Here is a 16,901-nt window from a genome sequence, read left to right on the forward strand (position 1 = left end):
ACATGCATTACCCGAATGACAGGAGATGTTGCAGTGCAGCTATATATAAATACACATGCTTTAGTTGACTTTGACAAATTAAAATGAGGGTTTTTAAATTTTTTTGTGTCTCTCCCAGAATATTAATCATATGACCCGAACTTACAAACACTGCTACCTGTTGAACATGTTCTGAACCTGTTGAAATCCCACAGGCAGGAATTCCATTGTTTGGGTATTTTAACACCGTAGATCATGATCTAGAAGAAACTCAATGAGAATGATCAAACTATTTGTCTGCAGAGATACTACTCTTTTAACACTGTGCTGCTGGAGGCACTAATCTCAGTCCACTAGAGTTCAGTGTAATATTTCTGTTTTGAATAGTTTAGCCGTTAAAATGTTTGAGATGTTATTTCATGTTAGACATTAGCATCAGAAGTGGGGGAAAAAGACCTATGGTGTAATAATACAAAACTAAGTGTATTATTTCACACAATTTGCATATATATATATATATATATATATATCTTTTGTAATTACTTATTTGCAATCTGAATGTCTGAAATATAAGGCAAGAGTGGAATATGCATATTAACTGGAATTACATATGCACAGGCAATAAATATTCCCTTAATTTCCAGATATGGATCCTGTGTAAAATAACTCTAAAAGGTCTGTGTGGGGGGGAAAAGTATAATATATACCCCAAAATATTATCCCACTAGTCTTGTTCCATTTATTGTCTGGAAATTATGATTGTCTAACAACAGTTTTGCGTTTTCTCAGCTTATATGTCTTTTGCACAATGGCTTCTTAGGCCAAGTGTTTGAGTCTGCTCACCCTGACGGTGTGTGGTATTTGTGTGTTGTTCTTTACAAAATATTAAACCTAATTATATTTTGGTTTGAGTATGCTTTTATATTAAACTGAATAAAATAAAACTAGTCAAACTTTTGTTTGGGGTTTTGATAACAACATACAATAACATTGACAGCATACAAGTAGCCAGTGATGGAACAAGTATTGAGATATATTAAGTGAAATTAGTAATAGAAGTACAAAAGTATGTGCAGCAAAATTCACTTAAAAGTATAACGGGTACAAGTACTCATTAGGTGGCAGAATGGGTCTTGTCAGTGTGTTATATTTTTGTATTATTACTGATGCATAATAAGCAGCATTATTTTTTTTTTACTTTTTACCTAATTCCACTGTCAGGTAATTTAATCTAGAATAATATCGTATAGGCTGATCACATGTTTTATATGTAAATTATGTATTTATGAAGTGGCTTATAGCTGACAGATAAATAGTGGAGTAAAAAGTACAATATTTACGAATGTAGTGGAGTGGAGGTATAAAGTAGCCTACAGTAAAATACAGGTACCTCAAAAGTACAGTACTAGACTAGTAGTAAAGGTTCCTAGTTACTTTCACTACTGCAAAATGCATTCAGCATAGTGTACATTGTCAGTTAAAATCCACAACTCTTATCTTTTTGCATGTACAAATAGCAACCATAGGGATTCAAGGGCGGAGCGCTCCCGTCAGACCGTGAACGCGAGCTTTTTGCGCGCTCCCGGCGGAAGGCGAATGCGGTAGCCTACGAAAAAACAAGCAAGCAGCGCCGGAGAGACAAGACGGGCACAGTTTACCTCCACATCACAAGATCATATTTTGGAGCGGAAATTTCACGCCCTGTCGGGTCGTGTTACCGTTAAAGACGGCTGAGGATATACACGGGCAGAAACAATAGGGTGAGTCCGAATAGTTTTCTAATATGAAGCCGGTCAGGGTCGAAGGAATCCGGCGTTAGGTGGGGAAAATGACGATGTGGCTGTAATTTTTGCACCTCCTTTTTATGTCTCAAAATGGCGGATAGGCCGCTTGGGCTGGAGCAGCAGGTACCTTGTCAGCGGAGCATATCCTTGTGTCCAGATAAACAATCTTGTGCGCTTACTATAGTTCAAGTCTGTCGACGTTGCCTACGGTGTAAGTTAATTGTAGCTAATTGAGCTTGAATGCATCTTATGAGCCTGTAGTTTACGTTTAAGTGAATGCACGAGCTAACTTTCTGACTGCATCGCCGGGAAGCTAACTTAGCTAACGTTAACTTTAGCCAACATTAGCTAATGATAACTGGGCATAACGTTCGATGACGTTAAGCTACCGGCTGGCACCGTCGTCATGTCGACCGAAATCGTTAGCGACCACAGTTAGGACAACATGTCCAGTGTGCTGCAGCTTCACACCACTGCTGTATTAAGTGATATTCATCATCGGGTTTTCGTTGTATATGTGTTGTGCTCATTTAACTGTAATTGAATATCAGACACCCCTGCTGCAGTTTTCTAACATGACATGCTCCTGAGTACATTATTCCCTCTGCTGTTTGTCGCTGTCATACTGGTGTATGCTCACTGATGGCTGCTGCCATCATCTGCAACTCGGTCTGCTTCATGCGGTTTGTTGGCTCAGTGTTGGAAAATCAGGGTGGAGCACATCGCAGGCTATGAGTTTGTATATTGCGTCTAACCAGTACTTAAGTGTCTGCCTTGTTTTCAGTTTGCACATTTTCTCTCTCATTGTAAGGGTGTGATTGAGTGATTCGGAACAGGAATTTGTGGACCGAGGGCTTACACTGGGATGAATGCAAATCATTGCTGTGGTTGCTCACACTGTTGTGCACTGAATCCGACAAACAAGTCCCCCTCGAAATGTTGGGCAACCTTGTATTGATATCGGATATAAAACATTGGTTTAAGCAAGGATCCTTGGGTGATTTATTCTTCCTAGCCACGCCTGTAAGGACCGCGCAGCAGCTGATCAACTGGAATTATGGGATATTGATGAATATTTTTTTATTATTATTATATAAAAGCAGTGTTCAGCTTCAAAACTAAATGTTGACTTTGGCTATGACTGACTTAAGGAATGTGATCCTTTTTTTCAGCTTGTGGTTATTTTGACAGCTATAATCTTAAGTTAGTTGGGCTTTTGTGAATCTAGCAATACTATTCTGACATAAACACAAATAACCCTTGAACAAATGAGCTATTGAATATCTTGCTACCTGTGATGAGTCAATGGAGGATTCCTCTAAGTTTAGAATATTTTCTCGGTTATCTCAATGTTAGTTTATGTCTTTATCTACCTAATTAGCCCATATTTAGCCCTGACTTATTTAACTACACATACCATTTGCACATTTGTTATCAAAGGCAGGCCGATTTATGAAGAACTAACCTGCATTTATGAATTATTAGTTTTCGGTGAAGACCTTGATGTTGTCTATTCTAAATGAAAATGCTATAAAATTTGAGTATATAATGTAAAGTTCAAACTGCAGTGCACAATATTTGAAACGGTGTCAAACTGTGTATTGCAAGACCAAATTTCTGTGTTCTATTTGGAAAGAATTAGCTAATATGAAAACAGCAGCTCTTTCTTTCAAAAAAAAAAATAGAAGACATGCTTCATTTTTCTCACAGTTTACTTGAAAGCGATCTTAGCCAGTCCTATGTTTTATTAAAAGTTGATTTGAATAAGTGAATCCCAGCTGCCCATCTCTATTCAGTGCCGCCAGCAATGGAAACACAGCAACTCCAATTGTACAAGCTTCGACCATTACAAGAGCACTTGTTGCCAGTTAACATAACATGTAGTGTGTTCCTCTCTAATGTCTTTCGGGTAGTCTTGTCAAAGAAAAGATTGAAGTATTGTCTGAAAGGAGCAGAATGTTTTGCCGATGGGGCCTCCTCTTTATTTTGTGTCGACAGCCAATGATGAGCCTGAGAGGCTGTTTGTCTTTGTGATTGTGGCGTGCTGAAGGGCAGATACCGTATGAGTCGTCTTCCCTTAGCTGACAGTAGCGCAGACGTTGACCTTCCAGACAGGGTGCCCACCAGCTAGCTAACTGGTCATTACTGACCTGCTGCCCGCAGCAACTGACAACCTACAAATGACTGCTTTGATTGTGAGGAAATGTCTGACAATGTTATGCATTATGCAATATCACTTGTCCAGGAGCTTATCAATACTTCGGGACTGTCCAGAATAGGGCTGGGCGATATGGAAAAATATCACGATATTTTTGACCAAATACATTGATGGCGATATTGTAAGGTTGACTATTGGTGCTTTCACAAAACATTTAACACATTGACATTTTTGATAAATAATCACCAATAATGTGGATAAAATCACTAAGTGGGTAAAGGCAAATAATAAAAGTAAGTCTGGAAAATTAAATCGCCTTACTGTAATGCAGCCTTTAAAACCAGAAACAAACGACACTTCTCATATCACGATATTACGATATCCAAAATGTAAGATGATAACTAGCCTCATATGTCGATATAATATCAATATATTGCCCAGCCTTGTCCAGAACCGGTACCAGTTCAGTACTGGTTCTTGATACCCATCCCTAGTTATAGTGGGTGCTAAAGTAGCCTGAAGAATTGAAAGGTTTTGATTTGAACGTGCTTCATACTTGCCAGCTTGGCAACCATAACTGACAGACTCATCATACTCCTCCAGTCTAAATTTAGAGCTATAATAATTTAAACCAGGAACTTGTTTTCATGAATTGAATACCCTGGATGGATTGAGAAAGCGTTTTTTGGCTGCTAGGTGGAACTTTGCTTGTACAACATGTATGAATGAAGGGGGCTAACTAGTGTTCATTGTGTTGTTCCCACCTGTATGCAGGTTGGCTGAGGCATGTGTTTGATTTGATGTTATTGTGAGCTTCCTGCCTACTGATTCTCTTTTCCCTGTGTGTGGATGTGGGCTCTGATCTACTAAGCAGGCCTCTTACGTCGGGTAACACAACTGATAGGATGATGGCCTGGTAATTTGATTGGCAACATACAGTTGTCAGTATGAGAGATGAGTACCTTTCCATCTGGTGACTAGTGTATAGAGGAATACATAGAGGAACAGCCAAGGCTGGTCAATACAGAATTCATTCCTACATCTGCTGCTTTGTGTTAATAGGCCCTCCTTTTTTTAGGCACTGAAGGAAGGTGCCACTAGCTCTGTAATTTAAGGTTAGCTGATTGTTACCAACCCACATAACTAAACTGACACAGGCACCTTGCAGGTCCTAACGACTGCAGATCTTAAGCTGAGCCAAATGTTCGCTCAGTTAGTGAGAAAGCTCTTTGGATGATTTCTGTCCGAGTGTTTTTTTTTTTTATTGGTTATAGGTTGGTTGGTTGGTTTAAGAATTTGTGATGAACAGGCCTCTACACAGGCTAACGTCAGAGCTGCTTCATTGCTTGACCATAATAAATTATACATGTTTATCAAGCCGATGCAGCACAGTGATCCTCTGTGTAAGCATGGTAATTGCTTTGTAGTATATGTACAAGTATATGTATAATATAGTCTTGGTACCACTGCTGAAGTTAAGGTTACTTGTATTGTCTCCTGTAAGAGAAAACCATCTTGGATTAAGGGAATTTATGCATCAAAACCAAACATCACAATGAAACATTACATTTTTGAAATTACTGTCTAAGAAGAAAATCTGTTCAATAAATGAACTAACCCATTTCATTTTATTTACTTAAATAGCTAAATGTGTAAGCTAGCAGATCACATGAGATGAGAGACATGAGAGCTTTGTTTTAGTTAGTAAGTTTATGACGTGTCAGTGTCACAGCCAAATAATAAAACTATCAACGACATCCCTCTTGGCCAAGTTCACTGGGCTGAAGAATAAATTTGATTTGATATTTGATTCTGTAGTTGAGTCCTGAAAATTGCTAAAACTTCAGTGGAATACTAAGATCAAAAGGATGAATTCTTATATTTTGAAAACCTATACCACACATCCTTACAGAAAATTACTATCATTATGTTGTCTCCCAGTTGTATTGACCTGCAGCTTTGTCAGCATGCAGAGAACATAAACAGTGTTGTGGAATCACCCTTTTTTGCAGTCAAGGATGATAATGTAACATTGCCAGGACAGGAAGGTGAAGTTATCAACCGAAAATGAAGGCGCTCCAGATTCCAGCTGTTGAGATGCTTGCTTTTGAAAGAGGACAATGAATGACACATTGATGTTAGCCGAAAACTGCGAATGAGAGGTGACAGTGAGGTGATAACTGTCAGCATTGTCAGCATTGCTGTGGTGGTATGTTTTGTAAGGAGCTGCTGGGACACACTCTCTTTTAGACTTCTCTTTAGACTCTAACTGGTGTTTTATTTTCCTCCTTTGCACTTCATTCCTCAGGGGTGTGTTCCTTTGTTCAGACATTGAAGTGTTGATGATTACCAAAAATGTTGTCCACATATCGTACCTTGTTTGTCATACTTGTCAAGTGGAGTTATCCAAAGTTGCAATAGTGTACTGCTGTCTGATATGTTACAGTTTTTTTTTTTTTTTTTAACTGTTTTGCCAAAAATAAGACCAAATATCCATTGTGTTTCCCCTATATTTATCTCTGCTCTCCATTGACGTGTATTGCGTGAAGATGCCTCATCATAAATTTTTGTCTGCTAGCAAACAGAAAAATGCCTAAAAGCTGATGGTGATATTTACTACCAACAGGGTACATAACCAACAGGGTAAATAACCCATGATTTAAGTTTTTATAAGCTGCCGACCCTAAAACCAAGCTTTTACAAAGACAAAAGTAGATAAGTGTGGAATCGGCAGGGGGAATGGGAAGGATGTGGGATCCTCCTGACAGTAAGCTATTGATATGTCCGACGTTACGTTTGCAGCAAGCATTTTGTTACCAAGTCAAATATCCAAATGTCAGTTATAGGCTAACTATATGTCTGTAAGTTAAGCGTAATGTCGTACATAACGTTAGCTTAGTGTCAGGATCCCATAGTCTCCCCATTCTTTAAGTTAAGTTATTAGTGCTTTGCATTGTTGGTAGTGAATATCACCACACAGCAGCCTTTAGGCATTTTTCTGTTGATTGCTAGCAGACAAAATTGACGAGGAGGCACCTTCACGTAATACACGTCAATGGAGAGCGGAGAGTTCTTTTCCCCTCCGGTGGGGGCAGGACTTAAATGCGCTCTGTCTCTATACCCAATCCTAGTTTAACGTTGAGTGAGCACTGTGCTGGACTGTTTAAAAAAAAAAAAAAATTGCCTTTTAACTGCAACAATACCTGTAAGGAAATAACGGGAGTAACAGGCAAACAAGCTTTAAAAGTGATATATTTATGCCGATGTGAAGCGTTGTTCATGTGGCTTTCTGGCTAAAGCAGTCAACTTATAAAACACTGAACATCCTCTTTTAAAAGATTTGCTGACGCATACTCTGATATTTTCTAACATGGTTTTCCTGTTTTAGTTACTTGATTTGATTGTTTTGACTGAAAGCTTGCATTAAGTGGCCCACAACATATGCTAGACTATTTAAAAACCAATACAGAACATCATTACACTTTTGACTTGGCGCGTGGTTGTTGCATTCTTAAACTGACAGAGACACAGGATGTTTTCCATTATTCATTAAAAATGGCATTTTAACAACCGATAAGCTGTTAGGAAATTAAGCGACATCTCTCAAAGCAGTCAGTGCCATTACTGTAAGGGGTGCTTTATTGTACAGTTCCTGCTGCTACACAAAGACAAAAGAATCAATGGGAGGAAGACACATTATTAACTGTCAGTGGGCAGATTTATAGATGCACCACGGCTCATTCCAACAAGACACAACCACATTTTGTGCTGAGCCAATTAGCCTGATTATGTTATTGTGCAAACATTTTGTGACTAAAGCCACAAATGAGATATGCAGAGAGGGGAGGCTAACACATTAATGGGTACTCACAGCGATGACAGCTGCCAGCAGCACAAGAGTAGTATCAATATATAGTAGATGACCTCATTTCACACACCACAGCAGTTTTACAGGTTGATGTTGAAGGCGCATGCTTTTTAATGGATGTTTTCTATGTGGAGTTTTAGCAAGAGATATTTTTAGTTTCAATGCCATCTCCTTATTGTTTTGTTGTACTGCTGTGACCCTGCCCTGGACCATGGCAAAGTAGTTGGGCAGCGCACCTGCGCCGCTGCAATCCACACACAGTAGGTAAGCAGATATTTGGACGCCTGTCACATATCAGGTGTGGTGACATCAGGGTCCAGAGGTTAGCTATTAGCCACGTAACGTTGCTTCCTACAATGTCAAACTGTCAAATATGCAAATAAATAAGCAAACACCACAGCTTAACCAGATAAGTTCAGCAGAATGGACTTAATCTTACATCAAATATGTAAACAGTCTACACAAGTCGCCGCAGTAAGTGCAAAACCTAAATAGCCAACAGACTAAAGAAGACATACATGAACAGGTGTTTTGAACTTTGCTTGAGTGTCGATACTTTTATGGCACCGAAAAAAAATACACAGATCCTATGAGTATCGAAAAATTATTAATTTTTCGGTGCCAAATTTCGGTTCCAAAAGTGTCTGAACGCGTAAGCTTATCTGTCCTCTCTGCATACTGACAGAGCAGAGCTCCTACCGACACACACACACACACACACACACACACACACACACACACACACACACACACACACACACACACACATGCACTGGAGCCCGGTACAGGAGCCCCGCCCAAAGGAAGCGGAGATTGAGCAGACTGATCTCATGAAATGGCTATGTATGACACGCCAATTCGTATGCCATTATTGCATTATTGGCGTGTTAAGAAGACGCACACTCGGTTTTTAGCGTGTTTATCAATTCCGTTTGTCCTCCATTGACTTACATTACCTTGCGATTGCGTGTGAATTGACGCCGTAGCGAGTAGTATGAAAGGGTGAAAATCCTCGCTGGGAGGATGGGTCAAACACAGGACTTTCACCCAGGAGAGCGGGGACGCGTGTAACGTTTCCTGCGTGTCACGTTTCATTAGTTCATTAGTTGCAGCCCTAACTCCAGACACACAACTTTTTCCTTTGCTGCTCCTTTCACACGCAGCACATCTCATGCTTAATGCACATTGTCACCTGTACCTGTGTCTGGACATGGGTGCCTGGACGTTAGGGCTTTGACTTTTGCCCAAAAATCATATTCGAAGTTCGTTTGTATATTAATATTAATATTCGAATATATTCAAATATTTATTAATATTTTGACCATTAAATGCCTTCAGTTAAAAAAAAATATTAAGTCAGACCCTGGATTAAACACAAACCGTGTGCTTTCGACAGGAAGTTCGGAGCTTTCACCGTAGCCTACGTAATTGGTCTGATGTTTATACTCGTGTGCGTCAAGCCAGTGTTGCCAACTTGGCGAATTTTTTTCACAAAAGCGACTAGCGACAAATCTGGTGACTTTCTGTAGAAAAGACAGCGACTTTCTGTAAAATAAAAAAACGGTCGCCAGTGTTGTCCAGCGAGCACGCAATGTATTTCTCTCCTGTGGCCGCCGAAACAGTCACCTTTCTCTTCTGTTGTGTGACTGAGGAGCAGCCCCGCCCCCCCCTCTGTGCTCTCTCCTCATGTGCAGCAGCACTGAGCAGGCAGGTAGAAAGGGGAGAAGGATCAGGGTGCGGCGCCGGTGTAGGTAGGAGAGACAGCGGAACGCGACGGGAGAAAGACGCCGCTGATTTGGCCTGGCCCTGGGCCAGCCAGCTTTCTTTGAGAATTAGGGGGGAATGCAACGCTACCGAGCCACGGCCGAGAGACGTGCGTCGCCGCGACGTGTAGTTACATTTTGAAATGCGTAAAAAAGCCTCGGAATCTGAACTGAAAACCACGTTTACAAGCAAACGCATTTACAAATAACAGGTTAGAATATTAAGGGCTGGCTAATATTCGTTTGAATATCATTATTTTTTTAAATATTCGAATGATATTCAAATAACGAAGTTCGGAGTCAAAGCCCTACTGGATGTAGTTTGTTGCAGGTATCTAGAAGTAGGTAAATTGGCTGTGTTTGTACATTTGTTTACTGGTCTGGCAGAGATATATTTACGCTGGTCTCAGTAGACTAAGAGGCCTATTGTAGCTCACAGTTGGTATTCTAGTGGCAACGTGCTTTAGTAAAGTGCTTTTCAATACTACGATGCAGTGTGAAAATAGACTGCCAGCTGCATTGCATTGTTCCTCCCATCAATATTCCACTCCTGATTAGGGCTGCTTGAAAAAATAATAGTCACGATTATTTCGGTCAATATTGAAATCATGATCATGTAACACGATTACTTATTAACCTTTTGGGGGGGAGGGTTAATGAGTAAAAAGCATCATATCTTACAATTACATTCCAGGATATAGTGTCCTTTCTCTCACAGAAAGTCTTTGGATCAAAATAAGATACTTTGTATTACTGTCAGTCCATTCAGCTTTATAGATATACATACATACATACATACATACATACATAGCTAATGAACAATTACAGATACATAAGACGTTTTCCAATTGTCACTCACTGTGACCACTACTACTACTGTCATTACTAAACATTGTACCAAAATATGAATAATGTTACATGAAACATGTAATTTAACGTCACCTCTCATTTTACATACAGTTTAGCAACCAAACAAAATGCTCAGGGAACATTACAACATTTTTTTCTCCATGTTAGTTTTGAGTGGTATGGTTGGTATGGTTTTAAACAGTAAGTGAATACAGCGTGTCGGGAATACTGCGTCTCCTGCAGCGGGGAGTCACAGGGACCGTAGCGTTCTCTAAAGCTGCTTACACATATAGCCGACGGCCGACCGTTGACAGAAAAGCCAGTCGAAATGATCAGTCTCCCCGTGTTGGTCCTAAAAGTGCCACAGAACAGACCAAAAAGACCAGACGAGACGTAATACATCGCTATAACAGCAGGCGGCGCTAATCTGTATTGTTGCCCAAGAAATGAAAACCGGCAGCTGATTGGACGAATGCGTCACATGGGTTTGTTTTCTCCTCAAATTCAAAGCCAGACTGTCATGGCGGCCGTTCAGAATACGATCTCATATTGTACTAAAATAGTTCACTGAAACGTGTTTCTGAAAACATTTTAAGAGAGAAATAGGCTATACAGTTGCTGAATCTGTCTTCATTTCAGCTCAACAAAGGTCAGTTTAAAAGACTTTTGTCAGATTTTGAGAGACTGTAGTCACCTCATTCCGCTCCCCATTTCCGGGTGAGTCCCGACTGCCCTGCCGGCGACTGAACATGTCAGGTCGGCCAAAACGAATGCCGACAGCCCCCCAGACTGACGACGGCACGGGACACACCGAACAGATTTACGTCACCGACCTCGCCAGACTGTCTAACGGCCGATAATCGGCTAAATGTGTCCTGGCTATTACGTTAGCTTCTTGTCTCATCTGGGGTCTGATAAACCATAAATTCAATGTCCATAAACCTATTTTCCAAACGACTGTAGCTGTCATATTTCATTTTTCATGGTGAATCAGCCGTTGAGGCTTTCGTCGCTGTTAGTCACTCTGTTGAGGAGAAACTGCTATACTCGCGCTGTTGTTTAGTTTTTCTGACGACACAAGTGATGACGTCCTGTCACTGTTCCAGTTGGTCACACTCAAAGGGGAGAGAGAGTGGATGATGTTCTCTTGAGTTTAGAGGAGCAGACAGCTCTCCAGAGTCGTATAATTACGACTTCATGACACTTCTTACAATACTGAAGGAGCGGTGGACCGACTGTACTTAGTGAAAACTCTGCGTAATGTGCAAAATGATAGATTTTCTCGATTACTCTGTTTTTGTGATCGTTAGGAGCCAAAGTCGTAATCACGATTAACATTTTTTTTTATTAATTGCACAGCCCTACTCTCGACAATAAATTATTTTCGCACTTGCACTAATAAATGTCAGTCATAGTGATTTCATCGTGCCATCAGTCAGGCAACCAGCTCTTGAGGAGTTATCGTAATGAGAGGACAGGTTCGGGGAATTCGACACAGCCGGTACTCGAGCCTGCTCGGCTGTGTCCTGTTTTGTTTTTTTTTTCTGTTGCAACCTGGTAAGAGAAGTATGTTGCTCATAGAATGTAGGTCAGCTCTTGTATGTTCACGGAGAAAGGAATTTGCTGCAAGAGCAGACCAGAGCTCTAAGACCAGACTAGTGACATGACTGACAGATTATGAAGGTAGATAGAAGTGGAGCTGAAGAGCAAATGAAGGAGTGGTTTATGGAATAGAAGTGGTTTCATGTTGTTGTTGTTTTTTATGAAATGTCTGATAGATGGACTTTGCAATGGAAGTCATATTCTTTTTCTGGTAGAGTACGTATTTTGGGCTTCTGTTATTTTTTTCCATTATTGACCGATTCTTCATTTTATCTGTGTATAAACAGGTGCAGACATTGATGCAGTACTCCTCTGGCCTGAAAACATGTTCATCTCCACCCACTCTGCATGTTATCTGTCATGCATACCTAATGCTGACTTTCCCTCTCTCCCCTCTCCAGATGCAGTGTAGACTTTGCTGGTGACTGGTCTGCAGGCTCTCCACTTCTCTTGTCCCTGGAGTCAGCCAGCTGGGGGGCAGATTCCTGCATTCCCCTTCTCTCAGTCTGAGTCTTTGTCTGGACAAAACCAACTGCCCGGCATTGGAGCACACAGCTCATCCTTGCCCGTGTTGCTTGGATCAGCACAGCTCATCTCCTGACTGAGGAGAGCGCAGCAGCTGCACAAGATTCACCTTCTACCAACTGATCCCTCACGGCCCCGCCCACACTGCCCCATCACCATGGTGCTGTCACAACGGCAACGAGATGAACTGTAAGTCGCCAACACACCTTTCATAACATGTGGCTGAGCTATGACGATGTCGGATTCAAAATGCATGGATTGTATTAATGTATGGATTTATTAATATATCTTTAAAATGTTGTACATCAGTTGCATCATTTGAGGAGACACATTTCATTTCACCTTCATATTAGATCCACTTTCATGTACTCGACACACACTGATACTTTCACAGCTGCCCAATACAACCATATTCTTCGGATGTTACTGTGCAACTTCGAAGGAATGAACATGGTTAGGGGCTTTCCTCAAAACTAAGATGTTATTAAATTACTTATTTTGTCCGGCCAACCCTCCAAAATCCAAAGTTATTTAATTAGTTGCTGATTTATTTTCTGTTAACTAAACAGAAAATAAATGACTAATCATTGCAGCTCTAATTCATCAAGATAATTTTTTTTTTGTATCTATTATATATTTCATCCTAAAGCAGACATGATTTTATGATAAACATTGGCTAACTATAAAGTTGAACCGGATGTTAATTTTATGTAAAAAAAAAAAAAAGTTTAAGGGTTAAGCAATTTAGAGTTCTACCAAATGCCTACATTTATGCTTCCCCTTGATCAGAGATTAAAAACCTAAACTAGAGTCAAGTATAATGTTTTCCTTTTTAGCATTTTTTGGGAATTGAATGTTTCTTGAAGCTGCCCAAAGACATGAGTGCCAATTACAGAATGAACCATTCACCTCAGTGAATGGTTTAATGTGGGTCTGTTTCAATTAGCTCTTTTTGTATACCTGCGACCAAGCAAAAATTGACTCTACTCCACAACCACCGCTATTTTGTTAATTGCTTTGAAAGCCTAAAAGGCAACTTGTTTTAATTGTCATTTTCATTGCTTCCAGGCAAGGATGTGCATTGATTAGTAGAATCTGTTTAAATAGGGACATTATTGTTATTTTTTTTTCCTTGGTACCCCTCAGGAAGAATCAATGGCTGGTTTAAGGTTCCTAAGCTCCCCTGAGGTCTTGCAGCACAAATGTATTGATCCTCTATGTACACTACCTACCCCTGAATATGTTCGGTATTCACAATTTGCCCTATGTGACCTCTAGGAGAAGCTCAGACTGCCACCTTTGCCCGTCACTACACGCAGGGGGAAAAAAGTGTTGTGGTGGTTTTTATATATTGGTTGTGTTTTGTTGTTTATGTATTACTGCTAGCTGGTAACCAAATTGCCCTCCAGGGATAATAAAGATACCTTGAACAGGGATCCAAGGTGTTGTTCCAAGCTTCATGCAATTGCTCTGTGCACACTGTCAGTGTTCGGAGTGATTCCACAGGGAAACCACATGTACAAGATGTCTGAAATCTGCCTACAAATTGTCTGGCATACAGACAAAGAAATATCTGCACATGTGCTGTGTGGTATATATTGAGCAAGTGGGAAAAGTGAGAGAGACTGTGATAATCGGGGAACAGTAATTTGGCTCTGCTGAGTCTGTGGGCTCTGTAATTAACCCCTGAGGCGGGGAATAAAAAGTTAAGGCAGCTCGTTGTGAGATACAAGGTCACGAGAAGGAGATGAGATGATCTTGCTGAGCTTTAGTCCTTTCACTAAAGAAGCATGTTAAAACGGCATATTTTAAAAAGAATATGGTAGATATTTGCCTCTGACTTGAAATGAGACGACAAACCTGTTTGTCATTTTTGCCTCCCATCTTACACTGTCATTGAGAAATGCATCACCGTTCACATGACAAGGCTCTTAACATTCCTTACCATGTTTCTGTGTTTTAAGATTAACACTGTGGGAGGGGTCTGTTGGTATGGAGAGAGCTTTTGGAATGCTAATCTTTCATGCTATTTGCTATTCAGAGGAAGCTGCCAGGGACCCCCTACCCCCTTTTACCCCTCTACCCCGCTTTTCTCTTCTGTTGCACAAGACTCCATAGCTTACAGGAAACTGGTATGGGACCATCACACCACTTGAGTCACATTCAAGCATCTGTTGCATTCTTGCCATTGGAGAGGTCGCCCGACTCAGTTGGTAGTCTCATTGAGTTTGTCGACTATAAAGTGGCCCTAGGATCTTATTTCCTGACTGGCTGCCTCATTTAGGGAAGCCAGCTTGAAAACCTAGTGGCCAATTTTGAATCGGGCAATATAGCAGAGGGGGTAATGGGAACAGTGACCGGTTGACTGTCTGCTATTCACGCTAATTTTTCATTGGGCCCCCTTCTTTCTTTGTCACAGCCTTGTTTACCATCAGGCAGCAGACAAATACATTTGCATTCAGGTCTCCCTTTCACATTTTTAAGCTGCAACTGTCAGAAGCAATCAGAACTTCAGGGAAACTGTCAGATCTGCACAAACTTTACTGTCTGCCATCAGAACAAAGGTTTTTGGCATTGGACGTTTTAAGTGAAATCATAAAGAATGGAAAATGGTACAACAGAAAACAATAGAAGGCAGTTTATCCTTATTTTTGTCTTTCCAGTAGACCTTGACCTGTTCTTTGACATTATCCAGAAATACAGCATAACAGGTTTATTACTGGTGTGGAAAACATATTCTAAACAGAGAAATAATCTTTGTCCCCTAAACTGGTGCTATTTTGTCAGCACTGCAGTCAGATGCTGTTATTGCGTAGTATCCTCAGAACAACTCTATTTTTATGAGCATGGCCAATGAAAAGCGCATTTGTGTCTTTTACCAGGGTCAGGGGACTCATCCCCGCTGGCTCGTAATAAAAATAGACGCAGAACACAAACTATCTGCTCCCCTGAAAGACCTGGAGGCACCATGTGCAGATGGGCCTTTGCTTTTGAACTCTGTCTTTGCTTGACAAAGAAGATCCTCTCAGACTTCTCCATGTTTTATACCTCTTTTACACCAACTACCAGGGTCGGACCAGGGTTATCTGACCTGTATTCAGCCGTAGACTGTATATAAAGATGGACGACACATCTCCTCTTCCTCACCACTGTGCAAAAGTGAAGCCAAAATATCCTGAATACAGGCGCTGCCTAGCCTGGCTCCTCCGTCCTACGTACTTGCGCTCAATTTTCATTTTCCTTCAGTACTACGTCTGGGTTCGCGGTATAGTCTTGGGTTTTCTCCTATGAAATTTTTGGCGGTCCAATCAGCGAACAGAGCGAGTGGCTGAGAACAATGACGTTGAGGCCATGCGCTTGAGTTGCGGCGGAGAAAGATGTGAGCGAAGCCTTTCGATCCGTTGTGGCAACGCCGCCTAATATCCAGAAGTTAAAGCTCGAGCAAGAACAATCTTTGCTGAGTTTTGTTGGTGGCCATGATGTTGTGGCCCTCCTCCCCACGGGGTTTGGGAAAAGTTAGATTTTCGCCTTGACGGTCTCCCCTCTTGTTGCACATGCGCATGACATACGTCACGACCAAACATTGGCGATTAGTTATGGCAGAGCCAGAGTGGCTCTGGGCAGATCCAGTAGTTTTAAACTTCAACAGAGTACCCGCCTTCAAGGAAGTTAACACTTGTCAATGGAGAGAGGCCAAACTCTCTGTACAAATGAAATGTACGAGAGTCTGGTAGGACCAGGCTAGGTGCTGCTATCTTGTGACTTCAGAGTCTGCGCAGTAGTGACTGGGTGGTGGAGCCTCAATATCAAAGTCCCACCCATTCACCCGCCCGACCTATGTGAGTCAATCACAGCTGTTTATCATGACGTTTCACCCTGTTTTTATAGCATCAAATAACTAATTAAAACCAAACTTTTTTTAGTTTGGCCCATGTCCCATCTGCTAACATGGAGGGGGTGGGATTTATGACCTTTACTGCAGTCAACCACCAGGGGGCAATCGATATGTTTTGGCTTCACCTATACAGTCTATGCATCAATCCTTGTGTTCAACCCTTCTTTTGCAATTTAGACCAAACCAGTCAACATGGGTTGATCCCTAGTCATGACGGTTCATACGACAAGGGTCACAACACGGGAGCTATGCATGCCAATTACCTCAGTGTGTAACCGTGTCTGTGTCTGTTTGGACCCACCATCCCATATCAGTCATTCATCGTCCCCCATATAAAAATTACCGTATTGGTCCGAATATAAGCAGGGCTTGACATTAACTTTTTGAGGCACTTGTCCTTTGGACAAGTACATTTACGTTTCACTTGTCCATGCATAAAAGTCACTTGTCCGGGTAAAGATTCATCATTTTATAAAAA

At 41.0% G+C, this 16,901-nt stretch overlaps 1 protein-coding gene across 3 annotated transcripts in view; it reads left to right on the top strand.

Annotated features, from left to right (window-relative positions):
* Positions 1–1,539: 1,539 nt before the first annotated feature.
* Positions 1,540–16,901, top strand: part of LOC120575480 (lissencephaly-1 homolog) — a 48,754-nt gene continuing 33,392 nt past the window's right edge. Inside the window, exons 1-2 of one of the 3 annotated variants that reach the window (XM_039826296.1) lie at positions 1,540–1,739; positions 12,405–12,717. In XM_039826296.1, the coding sequence (XP_039682230.1) occupies positions 12,686–12,717 (32 nt within the window). In that variant the 5' untranslated portion in view covers positions 1,540–1,739; positions 12,405–12,685. Of the gene's footprint in view, positions 1,740–1,900; positions 1,975–12,404; positions 12,718–16,901 lie in introns of those variants that run through there. The other 2 variants (XM_039826314.1, XM_039826305.1) reach the window with 2 other exon arrangements.

This window comes from Perca fluviatilis, chromosome 2, assembly GCF_010015445.1.
Source record: "Perca fluviatilis chromosome 2, GENO_Pfluv_1.0, whole genome shotgun sequence".
Lineage (NCBI taxonomy): Eukaryota > Metazoa > Chordata > Actinopteri > Perciformes > Percidae > Perca > Perca fluviatilis.